Genomic DNA, 17726 nt, shown 5'->3' on the forward strand with positions numbered 1-17726 from the left:
ATAACTCCCACAGATACCTTGACTACACCTCTTCACACTTTGTTTCCTATAAGAATTCCATTCCTTTCTCTTAATTTCTCCATCACATCTGCACCCAGGGTGAGGTCATCCATGCCAAATCATCAGAGATGACTTCCTCCTTCAAAAAAATGTGCCTTTCCCTCTACCACCATTGACTCGACCCTTGCCTGCCTATCCTCCATTACCCCCACATCTGCCCTAGCTCCTCCACCGCCATACATAACAAGGACTGATTACCTTTGTCCTAACCTACCACCAACAGCCTCCACATCCAACACATCATCCTTCACCATTTCCACCACTTACTCCATGGTCCCACTTCCAAATGTTTTGTCCATGCTCCTCCCTTCTCAGCCTTCTGCAGGGTCCACTTCCTCTGACTGTCCACTCCTCCCCTCTCACCATTCGCCCCTTTATGACTGCAGGCGATGCTCCACTTGTGCCTACATCCCCTTAACCATTCAGGGCCCCAAACATCGCTTCCAAATGAAGCAACTCTTATGAATCTGCAGGGGTCATCTACTGCATCCAGTGCTTCTGTTGTGGTGATCTCAACATTGGAGAAACCGGACACAGACTTAGAGATCACTTTGTTGAGCACTTCAACTATGTCTCCCAATGGCCATCTATTTAAATTCCCCCACACCATTCCCTTGCTGATATGTCCATGCCCTTGTGCTCTGCCAGATTAAGAATGCCCACAAATTGGAGAAAAAACATCTTGCATTCTGTCTGGACATCCTCCAACCAGATGGCATGAACCTCTCTGGTTTCTATTATTCACCCTCTTCACCCCTCCCCAACTATGTCTCCTTTCCCTCTCTTCCCGCTTCTCTCTGATTCCTTTACCTCAGCTCTACATTCACAGATCCAATCCCTCTCCCCTTATCAATTCTCATCTTTCTGCTGGTCTTTTCTCCATATTGAATTATCACTGTTTGTATGTACTCCTCCCATTTTTATTCAAATGCTGTCTGCTTTTTTCCATACCTTGAAGAAAGTTTCAGGCCTGAAATGTTGGTAATATATCTTTACCTCCTATGTCACTGGGAGACCTAATGAGTTCCTCCAGCATTTGTGTTTTTTATCCCCCCTCCAATCACAGTGTCTTTCACTCCATTTCCTCACCTTCTCTGCCTCTCAGCACTGGCATGGTGGGTTAAAGGACCTGTTCCAGAGTTCTGCTGTATTGGTTTCAGGAAACTTTTTGTTTGCATATTGTAAATATTGCCTTTTTCAATTATGCTGTTTTACTCATGAAGATTTTGGGTTGAGAGATTAAATCTGCTAATGCTTTTGCAGAATTGGTTTATTAGTAACCCTGTAGTTAGCACGCTGTTATCCATCATTGTTTCAGGATTCTTTTCATGGAAACAAATAGAATACAATAACAATAGTATCACATTCTAGCAATCCTACTTGCATGTTGTATTGACATTTTTGAATGTTGCCTTTCAAAACTTCATTACATTGAATTGTATTGTCAAAGGCATTGAGATTCAACGAAAGATTGTTTTGCAAGCCATCAAGATAAGTGATAAGTACCACAGGTAGTGCAAGACTAAAAACCAAAGTGCAGATTTTAGTGTAAACCAACAAGTGTAGGGTATAGTGTTGGAAATTTTGGTGTCCCGGTTGAACCCAATAAAGATGGCCATTTTGCATACTGCAATAAAAGTTGCAGCTGTTCTTACTGCATTTTGCTGAGCAACAAATTAACAGTAAGTTCATTTGATGCGGGCCTCTTTTCAATGCCATGGAAATTTTGAGCCTCTTGAGTGATAATGGACTTGGGCTGAACACCTCCATCTGAATGATGACATCTTAGGAAGGGTAATCATGGGACAAGGGGAAATCATCAGAATGAGATGCTCCAAGGAAGTACAGGTACACCTCGTTTTATGAAGGTAGAGTGTACCTGAGAAGCTGTTCATAAACTGAAAATTTGTAAAGGGAAGACCCATTTATTACTATTGGAGGCATTTTTGTAAAAGCAAAAACTCATTAAAAAAAATTCTTTGTATAAGCGAAATTTTGTAAAGTGAGTATTCATATAGCGGGGTTTACCTGTATAATCCATAGCAGTTTGTCTCACACAGTAGAATTGCTTGCAGCTATGTCGTCTAACGACGTTAGAATGGGACCAAGTTCAATTTATCCATTTCCTCTAAGTTGTTTTCAGATTTTTTCTTTCCACTCACATACCACCTTAAGCAATCACCGAGCACCTATGGCATAAGGATTACTTAAAGTGGTATGTGAGTGAAAAGAAAAGAATTGAAAACAACTGCTCTAAAACTTAGGGATGATATAGTGCAAAATATTTGTTGTGTGTTTTTGTATATATTGTGAAGTTTTTGCTAACTTGAAATATGAAAAAAATTGCAATGTACAATTCCTTTTAAAAAAAAATGGTGCTTATTAAATATCTCTCGCACATCCAAATATTGAACATGTATTCAAGAGTAAATAGCTTATTTGAAGACGGAGTGCATGCTCTCTGTATTCAGTGTAAACATATTTGGGGGGGGGGGGTTGGGGGGGCATAATAACAAAAACTCAGTAATCTTTGCAGTAAAATATTTCTGATTCAATAAACTGAAACTCATCCTTATCTATTGAAACACAAAGAATTGGAAGATGTAGCATTAACTTGATATTAAAAATGCAAGTTTAGTTAAAATGTTCCCATGACAGCCTGTAGTTTTTTTCATTGAAGTAATTTTTATTCTATTTTTCTTTTAGGTGCATTAAGTTGGAATACTGAAGCAAGAATTGGTGAAGTGGCTGCAATGGATTATATGATGCTTCATGAGTTATAATGTCACAGAAATTTAACTAGAGGTTCAACATTGTTTTATCCTGAAGGTGTAAGCTCTGGCTATGTGGGAAAACTAATTTGCCGTTTATGGCAGAGAGCTGAAGACCAGAATCTTTTGCTTGTCCAGGGGTTATATCCCAGAATTCCAGTATTTCTGTGTTATTATCGATTAAGTTTGGAAAATGCCAATCCTGAAGCAGCTAGTAGCCAGTTCCAGCCAGTCTAAGCGTCGGTCCCGTGTCGACTTGACTGCAGATATGATCAGTGCACCTCTTGGTGATTTTCGCCACACGATGCATGTGGGTCGTGGAGGTGATGTCTTTGGAGACACATCTTTCCTTTCTAGCAAGGTTGGAGCTACAGCTCCTGCTCCTGATGAAGCAACCCCTAAACCAGGTTTGCTCTCTCGAAAATTTAGAAGCAGCAGCAAACGATCTCAGTCAGTAACACGTGTCGATAAGCAAGATGTACTAACACAAAGTGATTCAGCTTTCTTTGTGAAAAATGCTGTATCTCTTCCTCAGCTAAATGATAAGAATGTGGAGCCAACTAATCAATTGGCAAAGAGTCTTTCATCAAGCCCTCTAAAGAAGCTTCCAAATGAAAACATGGAAAATAAACCTGTTAATGGGGCTGCCAGTGCAGTTGAAAGTAAATCAGTAGAGTATCAGGATGAGAGAGATTTTGGAGATATCACAGACCTTCCTAAATCTCTCTCCAGTGGTGGGTTTCCATTAAAACATGCTGAATCCATCATGTCGTTCCATGTTGATCTTGGTCCTTCAATGCTTGGTGATATTTTAAGTGTTATGGAGAAAGATACTTGGGAAAATGATCTTGGTTTGGGAGAAGTCAAAGAAGGTGATTATTCTAATTCACAAAAGATGACAACAGAAAAGTGTGTGGAAGATCCCTCGAGGTCAACATCTACTTTGCTGAGTACTGTTAAAAATATTTCACATAGCCCAGGTTCTGGGAGTTGTTTATCACAAGCCAGTGGCTCTGTGTCAAGTTTGGCATCCGGGACAACAGAAGAGATGAGGTCAGTTTATGAAGGAGTTAGTCATGGAAATACAGACTGCATGAAAAATACAAGTGAATCCACCGATGCCTTCGGAGCAGAGGAAAATGAAGGTGATGAATTTACTTTCATGGATGAAGAGGATGAAATTCGTGTGTAAAATTAGCTTGCAAAACAATTATTGACTTGAAGAGCAAGATGAATTTGCCTGGCCTCGCATTTGCTGAATTAATGAAGCATAGCAGGATTGCACTACACTTTTACACCAGACTCAAAACCCATTCAGTAATGGAAACTGTAACTAAAACTCTCCAGACCACATAGACTAGCAGTATCTGCAGATACTCAATGTGACTAGTTGATTGTTTGGTGGACCAGAATGAACTTTGTAAAACACAAATCCCAAATAGTGCAAGTAATGTTTGTGGTACCTTTGGTAAATAGTGCATACCATAATTGATCTTGCATAATAACTGATGAAATCAAAAATGACTTGCCCCAACAGATTGAGATTGTTTATTTCCTGTTTCAATAGTCTGCCCTGTGTTTTTAAATTCTGATTTTAACATGTTCCCAATTTTTTAAGTACCATCTTCAGCTTCCCAGTTGTTCATTTAGAATCAATTTTTTTTGTCTATGCAGAAAATTCTGTGCACATACATGTCACAAACATTGGGTGCAAGGTTTACAAATCTTGATGTATTTCTTCTCTCTCTCTCAGCACTTCAGCTGCTGATCTTACCAAATCAGATTAATTTTACATAATGATAAACAGCTGAGCATTAAAATGTACTACGTTATTTGTTCACTATGGATTTCTATTATTTTTGTATGCATTGCATGTTCAATTATCTGTTCTATTGAAAAGCAAATTCAGTATAATCACCTTTTTTTCTATGATTGTACAACCAGGAGTTTGGATTAAATCTGACTTTGAAACCTCATCGAAACGTAAAATGGCTTCTACCAGTTTTTGCCAAGTTAATTGAAAGTGGATGGGGGGGGTGGGGTTTAAAATTTAAAAAAAAATCCCACTATAGTACCTGCTACAAAGTTGTAGTTTTAAGCAATCTTGTAGGTCTGGCAGATATTCATTAATGGAATAAATCTCACGGGTACTTCATTATAAAGTATGCTGAGATCAATGATATTGAGTAATTTATTTATTCACTGATGAGAATCAAGTTCTAATACATTTTTGATTTTTAAAAAAAGATTAATTGCTTTCCCTTAATTATTTTGTGCATGGTTAATCAAAAATCTTTGCATAGTTGTTTGTCTCTTGAGCATCATTTTTGCCAAGTAAATTCTTAAAGCCATGATTTGCACATTCCATTGGGAATTTGGCATCAAGGAGCAGATCAACTGCACCAATTTGTTGAATTAAATGAAAGGATATTTTTAAACTTTGTTTGCCAGGGCAAAATTTGGCTAAACATTTAATTTGTTTTTCCAGGATGCATTTGTCATTTTGGACTTGGGTGTGTTCACTGCTTTCTTTCCTACACTTCAAACAAAATCTTAGTGAAAGGATGTATGTATGTGTGTGTGGAATAAATCTGATTATGGACAACCAAGTTGTGTACCTGAATTGTGCCTCTGCATTGTGCCTCTGCATTGTGGATGCATTTTGCAGATGAATTTGCAAATAGAAAGTCCAATGTAGATGAAACCTTTGGTATCATGAATTGTTAAATGGTAGATGCGGAACTGTAAAAATATTTAGTTTTGTTGGTAAAGTATTGCATTTTTTTTGCATGTCTTGGAACAAAAGCTTTAAATGCAAGATAATGTAGCAATGAAAATGCAGATACAGTTACTTCATTTTCCATCCCCTAGAATATTGGCTGTGTCTCGAGGATTGAAATCAAAGCAAATTTTGTACAGAAAGAAAACCACTAACCAGTAGTTCATCACTAATTTTGAATGAATTGTATTCATTTTATTTTGCACTTTTAGAACTTAGGAGTCGAGTGAGACCATTTGCAAGTTTTAACATTTTTAAAAATCAGGATATGTCATTATTTGTCCTCATTTAACCAGGGTCCTGAAGCATAATTTTGGAGTGGAACAAAATGTAAGACGAGCAGAGTGCTTCTACCTGGAATATGCAGGTTTCCTCTTAATATACAAATCAGCTTCGGTGGCCTCTTCTCAGCTTCCACTGTGCTTGGTGTGTTACAATAGCTGCTTGTGAGAACTGTTGGAAGTTGATCCAAAAATACTTTTAACATGCTGGGTTTCGTAAAAGAAAATCTAATTATTTTTTAGGTTTTTCACCCACATATCTGCTAAAGGTGATCTGAACTGACTGTACAATGTGAAAACACAATGCTGGAGAAACTCAGCAGGTCAATTGGTATCCTTCATATAGGAAAGATAAAAATACATAACTGACATTTTGTGCTTGAGCCCTTCATCATGGTATGGAAAAATATCAGTAGGGTTCTGAATAAAAGGGGGAGGCTTGGTCTCAAATGCAGGAGGTAATAGGTGAGGGAATGGGCACAGCAGCAAGCAAGGAGTGGAGGGACGGCTAGGTGAAGGAGGGGGGTGGAGAGCTGACGGGGAAAGAATGGGAGGGAGAAAGGAGACCTAGTTAGCATAAACCAGGTCGATGTTAATGCCATCTGGCTGGAGAGTGCCCAGATGGAAAATCAGGTGTTCCTCCAATTTGCAGGTTGTTTTGGTGGGATATAGTACATGAGGGCATGGACAGACTCGAGAGTATGGGAGTGGGAAACAACTGAAATGGTTGGCCACTGGGAGGTCTCTCAGTCAATGTAGAGAAGGCCACAAAGGGAGCACTGGATGCAGTAAATCAATACTTCAGATACGCAGGTGAACTGTGGTCTCTTGAAAGGCTATTTGTGGCCCAGGACTATGGTGAGGGAGGAGATATGGGCATGTGTCATCTGCGGTCACGGGAAGGTGCCGGGGGAGGGATGAGTGAACGAGGGAGTCATGGACTAACCATACTTTCCCCTTCCCATTTTATTCAGACACCTGCTGACATTTTTCCATACCTTGAAGGGCTCAAGCCTGAAACACCAATTATGTATTTTTATCTTTGTTGTATAAGGGACACTGTTTTTTACTTCAACCACAGTGTCTGCACTTTCATGCTTTCCTACTGGCTGTATGATGTGATTTGGGTAGATTTCTGGTAACTGAGGGCAAACATTTCAATTGCAATATTGAAAACTCTTCTACAATGCAAATTTGTACAGTTAATTAATACCAAACACTGAAGTATTAAATTGATATTACTTGGAGTTGAGAATCCCGTACTTTTTGTTGGTGTTCTCCTACTTTCTTCCTGTTTGATTAATTTGAGGTGAATTAAACCTACTCATCTCGAGCTAACACTAATGTCTTTTCCCATCTAAACTTCCTTTGCACCGACCGCATTGATAAAATTTACCTTACTTTCGTGCAGTCTTGATACTTTTATCGCCTTGCATCCCAAAATTGCTTGAGTGAAACATTACTGTTTGCTCTGTAATAACATATTATAATTCTTGAGTTTTTCAAAGCCAGTAATCTGAAGAGTGAACTGTGCAATTTTTTTTTACTGGTTTTATTCTATTACAGATAATTCATTTTATTAAATCCCCAGACATGGGAGCACAAAGGATGCTGCTTTATAATTTTCTTTCAAAATTGAAAGCAGCAAAGGGTGAAAAATTTTGTATATTGGGATACAATGGGCAGGTTGCTAGAAAACTGTGCAACAGTGTAGTTTGCTTTGTTTGTAAACAGGTGTGTTTTCTAGTCATTTGATTTTGAATGGTACAATGTAAAAGCTTGATCAATTTTTGTTCAATCAGCATGTTAATTAATACTCATTTTTCAAACTGGCAGCTGTGCCGACAGTTGTGTTGCAATTAACTGCATGCTTAATAGGAAATGTGAAGGTTAACAGTTGTTTTTTTGGGCTACTACCCAGATATTGACACTAATTTGTTTTTTGAGAGTTGAGATCCAAATTTGATGCAGTGCTAATTGTATTGTTCGTGTAATATTGCTTCCTCCCTAAATGCATTCCATTGTGTTTTAGAAAATATGTATACACAAGTTGAAAATTTCTGTTCCATGATCCTCACTGCAGAATATGATATTAAGCAATTTTTATTTCTTGTTTAAAATATTTGTCCAATTTCAGATGTGGCTTGTACAATAAAGTGGTTTGTTGTGAAAGAAATTGTGACCAAAGGATCCCAGCAAAACAGTTGTAATGGTGTTCATGAGTGTGTGTTTTGTTTTCTGGCTTGTATCTGACTTAAAAATAAATTTATTGTAAAGTCAAAAGAAATGATCTGAACTGAGGGCAGTACTCAGCAAGCAGGTATGTGTGATGGGTTTTGATGTTCAGAGCACACTAAATGCATGGACAATGTTCTTTTATCCGAGGTGTGCAACTTGGCCTCTCGGCTATAGTTGCACTTACAGAAAAAACAATGGGGTTGAGATGGAAGAGGCATTATTCAAATATTTTATTGTCAATAACTTGGTTGATTTTGGGGAAAATTGAATAAAGCTAATATTCAGAAAATAAAAAAATGTTGCGTTAAGAAATGAGCCCTAGAATGTAATGCAGAAATTATTTGAAAATTACCACTGAAGTGATTTTTTGTAAAACAAAATGCACATGAACTATTTTTGCTAAATGATGTTTTAATCCATTTGTGCCAAATATTTAAAGAAAACTTAACTGCAGTTTTGTTTAGCAATTATGAAGTGCTCTCTTCTCTATACCATTAATCATACTTAAGTACAGAGTTACTACATAGTATATGTGTACATATTGACTGCTCACTGTGTACGATTTTCTATGTAAAGATGAATGTAAATAAACTGACATCTTATTTTAAGGATTTATTTTTGAAATGCATTGGTACAAAAACCTCGGCAACTTCATCTAACACAACCTAATATATGCTCATAATCATATCAGTATAGTAATCTTGTATCGTTTGAATCATTTATTTTTAGTTAGTAAGCTTGCTAGCAATCTGTTTCATTTTCTTGAGTTGATTTACTCTTTATCGCAGAAGTTCGGTTGAATACCTTTTTACAAACAAAAAGGTCAGAAATGGAAAAAAAAATTCACAAGATATTTAAGCGGGATCAATTTGGCTGATGTCCAGAAATGTATTTTCCAACAGGGTCAGTTGGCTAAATGTGGAACTGGAGAGTTTTTCCATCACATTTTTTGATTATTTTAGATGTGATCTAAATTTTGAATCCATGGGCAATGAGGGAAATTGGCACAAGTTCTCATCTTTTAGTACTATAAAATCCCCGTTATCTGGAATTCAAGCTACTGGGAAATAAATAGACATTTAATCAAGAACCTGTAAACCTCTGCTTTAAATCTACCCAGTGATGTCCTCAACAAATTTGTGGCAACAGATTACACAAATCTACTGCCTCTGGCTGAAGAAAATGCTCCATTTCTGTTACAAGGGGATGTTCTTTTATTTCTGAGGCTGTGCCTTCTGGTCCTGGACTCTCCTACAATGTTGGTCCACTATCCAGCCCTCTCATGTATTCGGTTTGTTTCAATGATATCCTTCCACCCCCATCCTTCTAAATTCGTGAGTATCGGTGCAGTTGTGAAACGCTCACACATTAACCCTCTCATCCCTGGGATCATTCTTGTAAACCTCCTCTGGACCCTCTCCAACACAGCACATCCTCCATTAGATATGGAGCTCAAAACTGCTCACAATACACAAAAAGTAATGTGACTAAGGCCACATAAAACCTCAGTATTACATCCTTGATTTTTGTATTCTAGTCCTTGAAGTGAATGTTAAAATTGCTTTTGTCTTCCTCACTACTAACTCAACCTACATTTTAACCTTTGGAGAATCCTGTATTAGAACTTTTGATCCTTTTGGATCTTTGCTTTCTGAATTATCTCCTCATAACCAGCTAATCTTCTGTCCATGCTGGTATCATTTTTATAATACCATGACTTCAGATCACATGCGTGACATCACACAACCCTGAGATTCCTTTTTCCCAAGGGCACAGCAGAATTACCATTGGTAGTGCAAAAAATAAACTCTACACAGTGGAAACAGCAGTAAATAAACTGCAATACAGAGAATAAAAAGAAAATGGTGCACAAATAAGACTCCTTAAATGAGTGAGGTTGTCGTTGAGGGGTCTGATGGTGGAGGGATAGCAGCTGTTCCTGAAGCTGGTGGTGAGAATCTTGTGGAACCTTTTCCTCTTTCCTGATGGCAGCAGTGCTTCCTGTAGATGGGCTCAGTAGTGGGGAGGGTTTCGTCTGTGATTGTAATGGGGTTTGCCCACTACTTTTTGGAGGCCTTTACACTGGGGTATCGGTGTTTCCATACCAGACTGTGATGTTGCCGATCAGCACACTTGCTACCACACCTCAAGAAATCTGCCAGGGTTTCTAATGTCATACCAGACCTCCGTAAACTCCTGAGGAAGTAGGCGCTGATGTGCTTTCTTCACAATGCCATTGGTGTGTTGGGTCTAGGAAAGATCCTCCGAGATAGTGACTCCCAAGATCTCAAATTTGCTCACACTCTGCACTTCTGATCCTCCAATTATCACTGAATTTTTGTACCTCTTGCTTTCCTGAAGTCAACAATCAGTTCCTTAGTTTTGGTGACATTGAGTGTAAGGTTGATGTTGCACCATTCAGCCAAGTTTTAATTCTCCATCCTGTAAGCTAACTCATCCCCTTCCTTTGTATAACCCACTACCATGGTATTATTGGCAAATTTGTAGATGATGTTATTGTAGTACCAAGCCACACAGTAGGTGTAAAGTGAGTGAGCAGGGTCCTAAGAACATCGCCCTGTGGAACAGCCTCCTGTGCAGCACCTTATCAAACGCCTTCCAAAAATCAAAGTAAGTACTTCTACTGACTCTGTTGTCCTGCTTGTTACTTCCTCAAGGAATTCCAACCATCTTGTGTTTTAGTCAATTTTGTTGTGTGTTTTGGTCTTGCCAAACAATGAAGTCAGACTAACCAGCCTTTCATTTACTATATTTTGCCTCTCTCCCTTCTTAAAGAGTGGAGCAACTTTTTTCCACTCCTCTGGAATTATTCCTGATATGTGTTTTGTAAAATTCTCTAATGCCTCAACTATCTCTTCAACAACCTTTTTCCAGAGCCCTGGGGTGTAGTCTACCTGGTCCAGGTGAATGGTCTACCTTTAGATCCTTCCATTTCCCAAGTACCTTCTTTGTAACAGTGCCTACACTCACTCCTGCCTCTTGACTCCAATTTCTTGCATTGAGTTTTTGTAAAGCTCAGAAATGCCTGGTCTTTGTGCCGAAAGCCTCTGCATCAATGATCTTTATGATGGCCTCATGTGGAGCAAATATTCTGAGCAATGGGATGGCCTGGAAGAAATAAGGTTTCTGGCTCTATCTGGGACTATAAATTGGCATAAGAATAATGAGGGAAAGGATCTTGTTTTCAACACTATACCTGACAACGCTAATTCATGCTCCAAAACAGTCCACTGGTATTGTGCTCATGGCAGCTAAATTGCCATATCTATGTTTGCAAAAGCGACTCTGCTAGAACTAGTTTTGTGCAACAAATGTTCAGCAACAGGCATGTTTGCTTTCCAAAGTGTCAAGAGTGTCATGTTGCACCAGCTCATGAAAGGAAAATGACTCTGTCCGTAATTACACTGATTGGAAACTACCACATCCATCCAAAGTTCTTGCCAGAATGAACCATTGCTTTCATTGTTGACTGGCTGATTTTTTTTAAATTACTTTTTTTTTGCATACTTGGAAATATTCTCTTGTAAAATGGAAAGACCAATTACTGCTAACAACATTTATCCTTGTAGTTATTTTGGTTAATTTAAACATACTTTGATTGATTTCTAACTGATAATGCCTTTCTTTCTTCCCCCCCCCCCCCTCAAAAAAAAGCTTTTGGCTTACTGGAGATCCTCTTCCTATCTGTACAATTAACCATTGAAATGGGTGATATCTCTCATGATTAATATTATCTTGGTATACAAATGCATGATTTGCCAGAAGAGTGGATGGTCAAACTCTAAAGAGAGTTTGCATGGTTAGCAAGGGACAAAGGAAGGACATGTACCAATGGGATATAAATATCTGGAAAGTGATGGATTGGACATTCCAATCTGTTGTGACTTGAGTATCCAGGTCTATCGTGGACATAGGATGCTCACAATCCTCAAGTTGTATTGGATGCGAATAACTCCGTAAACCATGTGTATTTTAATGACACAAACCAATGAATGTTTCTCCAACCTTGGTATTAAGTAAAGGAAATGTGAACTGTATCTCATCCAACTTCTCATCATGAAGGTACTTTGACACTGGACAAAGTGCATCTGACCTTTAACATTTAAATTCAGAAGATTCTTCCTTCACGCCCTCTTATTTACCATCCATCCTATGGGCTCCTGAATCCTCCTCCCCATCATTGATGAAAGGCTGCTGCAATCTTATGACAGCAAAAATTACTTTCTTCTCAGTGTGGATGTATCAATGACTACTGTCCACAGAAGATTTCATGAATAGAAATACAGTGGATACTTTATTTAAAAAAAGAATTAAATTTAGACACGCGGTAGGGGAACAGGTCATTTCAGCCCATGAGTTTATGCGGCCCCAATGAACCTGCACCTCAGTACATTTGGGATGGTGGGAGGAAACCCAGGGAGAATGGTACAAACTCTTTACAGACAGCACGGGATTCAAGCCCTAGTCCTGATTGCAGTTGCTGTAAAGGTGTTGCACTAACCGCTGTGCCAACCGTGCCACCCTTTGAAAAATGGTTTTCAGAAAAATACTGAGCTGGGTAACAAATTTTTTTGGTAGTTAAATTTGCTGAACCATGAAGAAAACTGACTGCTTTGATCTGATTATGATCCATTTGTTACCATCAGGTAACCAACTGGTTAGCAACATGTATTTTTGTGATTTGATAATGCTAAATATTTTAATTGATTGCTCAAATATTCCCACTCAGGAAGTGCGGAATAATAAATATAATTCTAAATATGCAGTCATAACTAACTAACTTCATCAATTTAAATGTTCCCTTTGAATTCTCTGCATTGATAGCTTTCACTTAACTGACCTTTAGAGGTCATAAAATAAAGGAAGGATATCTGTACAACCAAGATTGGAAAGTTTGCCAAATGTCTTGGCGTACCTTGAAGGAGAAAGCCCGAGACATTTTCATCTCTTTAATGATGATGAGACTTAAGAATTGACTAATTGAAGAGTTGAATGCTTTTCAGCAATTTGAAAATTTATAAAACAGTTTAATCATTCCCATTTGTGCTGTAAAATGCTTTCATTTGATTAAAAATGGAATTCGCTTTAAACTGTTTAACTTCTTCGCAAAAATCAATAACATTATAACAGAATAATTCTGGAATTCAAAATCATTTAATGATAATGGGAACGTATTCTTTAGAATGGGTAGAAACAGTTTTTTAGCATGGAAACAGCCCCTTCGACACAACTTGTCCATCAAAGCAAGTCCCATATGCTTGTATACGTCCCATTTTTCAAAATCTTTCTTAACCATGTACTTGTCCAAATGTACTTTAAATATTGCAATTTTTACCACTTCCTCGAGCAGCATATTCCATACACTTACCATCCTTTGGGATGCCATCCTCAATGTTATACCAACCTATATATTCCTACCAAAAAAAATGAAATGCTCCCTACCTCATAACCCTCTTTCTTTCATCCACGTGTCTGAGTCTTTTAAATAGCCCTAATGTTTCAGCCTCCACCACCCTTGGCAAGGTATTCCAGGAACCCTCAACTATTTAAAAAAAAAACCACTAATTTACCTCTGATGTCTCTTCACTTTGCATAATGACCTCTGGTGTTTGCTACTCCTATCCTGGGTGGGGGGGGGGGGGGTTGGGGTGGGGGGCGGGGTGTGGAAGGAGCTGGTTGTGTACCTTATCTATGCCTCTTAGAATCTTGTAGATCACTACTGAGTCACTTCTCATCCTTTTTTGTTCCAAAGAGAAAAGCCCTGGCTCTGCTAAAATTTATCTGGATTAAACTCCATCTGCCACTTTTCTCCTTTGGTAACCTTCTACAGCCTTTCTTTAACACTATCCACAACTCCTCCAACCTTCATGTTTTCTGCAAACTTCCACTTCATCTACATTTATAAAAATCACAAGGAGCACAGTTCCTGTAGTACTCCACTAGTCACTAACCTCCAGGCAGAATACTTTCTGTCCACAACCACTCTGCGTTCTACAGGCAAGTCGATTCTGAATCCATGCAGCCAAGGTTCCATGACTTGCTGAACGAGTCTCATGGGGTTCCTTGTCAAATGCCTTTCAAATATCCATATGCACCACATCGGCTTCCAACCTTCAATTTTTTTAAATTACCTCCTCAAAAAACTCAGACTTATAAGACACTTTCTTCCCTTCACAAAGCCACGTTGACTGTTCCGGACAAGACTGTACTCCAAATTCTCATAAATATTATCCTTAAGAATCTTCTCCAATAACTTGCATGCCACTGGCATAAGTCTTGCTGGCCTATAATTCCCAGGATTCTCCCTATTACCTTTTTTAAACAAGGGGACCACATTTGCCATTTTCCAATCCTCTGGCACCTATGTGGCCAAGGAGAATGCAAAGATCCTCACCAATGCCCCAGCTATCTCTTCCCTCCCTTTCCACAGCAACCTGGGGTATATCTCTGGGTACTTTTCAATCTTAATATTTTTAAGATGATCCAGTATTTCAGTGTATTACACCTTTCTTGCTACCTCAGTGAATGCTTTATTTAAAGAAATAAAAATCATCATTTTCAGTTAAAATTAAAAGCACAGATGATTTACTTTGGTAATTCCAGGACTGAATGCTCTATCATGAAGATAAATTATAGTCATAGAGCCCTATAGCATGAAAACAGGCCCAGATTGTCCAAGCCAAAAAAAATGTCGTCTCCTGGTTGAGTCCCACGTGCCTTCATTAGATCCATAACCCTCCTATCCCTTCCCATCCATGTAGTTATCCAAGTGTTTATTAAAGGAAGCTGACATAGCTACCACTTTGTCTGGTGGCTCATTCCATATGCCCATCATCTTCCGAGTGGAAAAACTGTTCCCTCACCTCCCTTGCAAACCCCCTCAATAATATCCCAATCAACCTCCTACACTCCAAAAAAAGCAGGCCTAATTTTTCCAATCTCTCATGATAATTCAACTTCCCCAATCTTGGCAACCTCTTCTGTATCCTTTCTAACTTTATAACATCTTTCTATATTAAGCAAGCAAAACTGCACACAATATTCCAAGTGTGGTCTCACAAATATCTTGTACAAGTTCAACATGACATCCCAATATTTGTATCCAATGCTCTGACTGATGAATCTTAATCTTCACCTATTATTTTTGCAATTCCTTTAAATCTTATTTTAATACTTTAAACAACTACTCCCAAAATTAAAAAAAATATAATGAACATTTTTGATAGATCCATTATTATTGTTGACTGTAGAATTTAATGGAAAATTATAGCTGTTTAACACAATCAAATGTATGTATAAATTAATCTAATCTCCTATTTAATTTAAAAAAAATAAAACTTGTCACTTAAATCACTGTTCAGCCTGTAGTAACTATGCCCTAGAACCAAGGTCACCCAAACTATAGATGCTAAGCTGCAATATGCAGATGAAATTTGCATTTGCATTTGGAAAGAAAGTTTGGAGGCTGAGCTTTCAACTATTTTTGACTCATTAATTGAAGAATATGATGTGATGGACCTTGCAGCAACATATTTAGAACAAAAATCCTCCATAAATCTGGAAATTTAAAAAAAAATTAGTCTTAAAAATCTGAAATAAATACAGAACATTTTGGAAAAACTTAGCTCGTTAGCCAGCATTGGTGGAATGTGAAACTCACATTTCAGGCTTGTGACATTTTTCCACAAATGCTACCTTTTTTCAACACTTTGTTTTTACTTCTATTGCACTCTCAACCCTGTTGCACTACTCTGCTATCCAACAATAAAGATTCTTTGTGAAGTCCTGGAAAATTTCATCCACTTCCCACTTAATATGGTCCTTAAAATGAATAACCACGGTGAAAGAGAGTGCAACGTGCACAGAAATGCTTAAATGGGGTCAAAAGATGAATACCAACTTCACATCTTTTGAAGGAGAGAGGGTGAATTGATAAGAAGGAACAAAGTCTGTTTAAATAGTGATGGAAGATAAATGCAGGTTAAATTGAGGAAGATATTTTGAAATAACTCAATCAAACCCAACTAAGCAACAAAGGACACTTCTTCTATAACCTTTTCAGAAATAGTCCATTCTTACTAAACAAGTGTTATGTTTATAGTTTTGTCCTCATCATTTACGATATAAGAAGCTCATGTATGGAAGTACATGTGAAGTTTTGGTTTGACTTGTTTCAAAGATTAGTTTGAGTGACAAGCTTAGCAGAGAGGACCCCAAACCAGGCCACGGCATGATGTAAGTCACCTATCGACATCTGTGGTAGTGTGGGTTGAGGTAGGTGGGTCCTGAACTAGGGTAAGGGCAGGGTGAAACACCAGAGTTCCAAACTCTCAACCCAGCTCAGATTGGCGAATGGGGCTGGTTTCAGAAAGGAATATGATCTGGAAGTTGGTAAGAATAGAAACATGACTCTCCCAGGCTGGAAAATTGTTTAGGGCAGCATCCGTTGTAGCAGGCCAGATACAGTATTTCTACCATTATTTAGATATACACTTGCAGATGTATAATTTTTAATATTTAATAATGGCAAGTTGCTAAAAAGATTAACTAATAACTAACCAGAGTGAACAGTCATCTGAAAGGAACAAACATCACAAACTTTCTCCAGAAAAGTTATAAAGGTGGAACATTTCAGATTTGGCTACAACAGTGGTTTTCAAACTTTCTTTCTACTCACATACTACCTTAAGTCATCCCTATGCCGTAGGTGCTCTGTGACGACATAAAATGGTGTGTGAGTGGAAAGAAAAAGTTTGAAAACCACTGAGCTACAATGTTTGGCTATTAGCATTTAATTTGCTCTTTGGCTGAATTTACATTAATCTCACCATTAAATTGAAAATAAATGATCAATCTAGATGGGTTCAGGTTGCATAAATGATGAGGGTGTAGTTTCTAATAGGAAATTGAGAAGCTCTGGCATTACACTAGTAGAAAGGTTTTGGTCTGAAAGGATCAAAAGATAATAGGGAGCACACCAAACCAGGTCACAACACCATGTAATATAAGTAATTGATATGCTGTGTAGTTTTTGGATTGGAATGAATGGCACCAAAACTGGAGTAAGGACAAACTGCAGCCTGAACATGGTGAATGGTTGTGGATGCAGACCCTTGTGGGTGGAGCTGGAGAAGCAATTATCTTCACAAAGGTAGAGTTAGTTCTTTTCAATTGTCAGACCTGGAAGACAGAGATTGTCTTCCTTTACTCAAATAATCCGTGGTCATCTCTAGTTGTCTGACCTTGTCCAGCCCTGAACAGAGAGAATTGAAGTGGAAATCGCACTTTATACAATGTCTAAAAAAAAAGCCCAATCCAGCTTTTAAATTTTATTCTTCCAATACACTGCTGGCTGTCCTCTTGACCTTTTACCCTGTGTGAATAAGATGATCTGAAGCTCTCCTGTCTCTATCCTACTTAGCTTCAATCCCTCATCGTCCGTCACCAACGGCAAGAGAAGCAGCAGCAGGAGGCCCAACGGATGAGCAGCTCAGAAGGAGAGGACCAACAGTAAGAGGCCAAGCAAGAAGAGGCCCGATAGAGTGAGACAAGCAACTCATCAGAAAAATCAAAAGA

The 17726-nt window shown here is 38.3% G+C and overlaps 1 protein-coding gene across 5 annotated transcripts in view; it reads left to right on the plus strand.

Annotated features, from left to right (window-relative positions):
* cdc42ep4b (CDC42 effector protein (Rho GTPase binding) 4b) overlaps window positions 1–17724 on the plus strand; it is a 30647-nt gene extending 12923 nt beyond the window's left edge. For 4 of the 5 annotated variants that reach the window (XM_069930162.1, XM_069930166.1, XM_069930164.1 and 1 more), the window contains exon 2: window positions 2767–8737. In XM_069930162.1, coding sequence (XP_069786263.1) covers window positions 3025–4023 — 999 coding nt within the window. In that variant the 5' untranslated portion in view covers window positions 2767–3024 and the 3' untranslated portion in view covers window positions 4024–8737. Of the gene's footprint in view, window positions 1–2766; window positions 8738–17571 lie in introns of those variants that run through there. The other variant, XR_011354918.1, reaches the window with a different exon arrangement.
* Window positions 17725–17726: the final 2 nt, after the last annotated feature.

The sequence above is a fragment of the Narcine bancroftii genome, chromosome 3 (assembly GCF_036971445.1).
Source record: "Narcine bancroftii isolate sNarBan1 chromosome 3, sNarBan1.hap1, whole genome shotgun sequence".
In the NCBI taxonomy this organism is placed as follows: Eukaryota; Metazoa; Chordata; class Chondrichthyes; order Torpediniformes; family Narcinidae; genus Narcine; species Narcine bancroftii.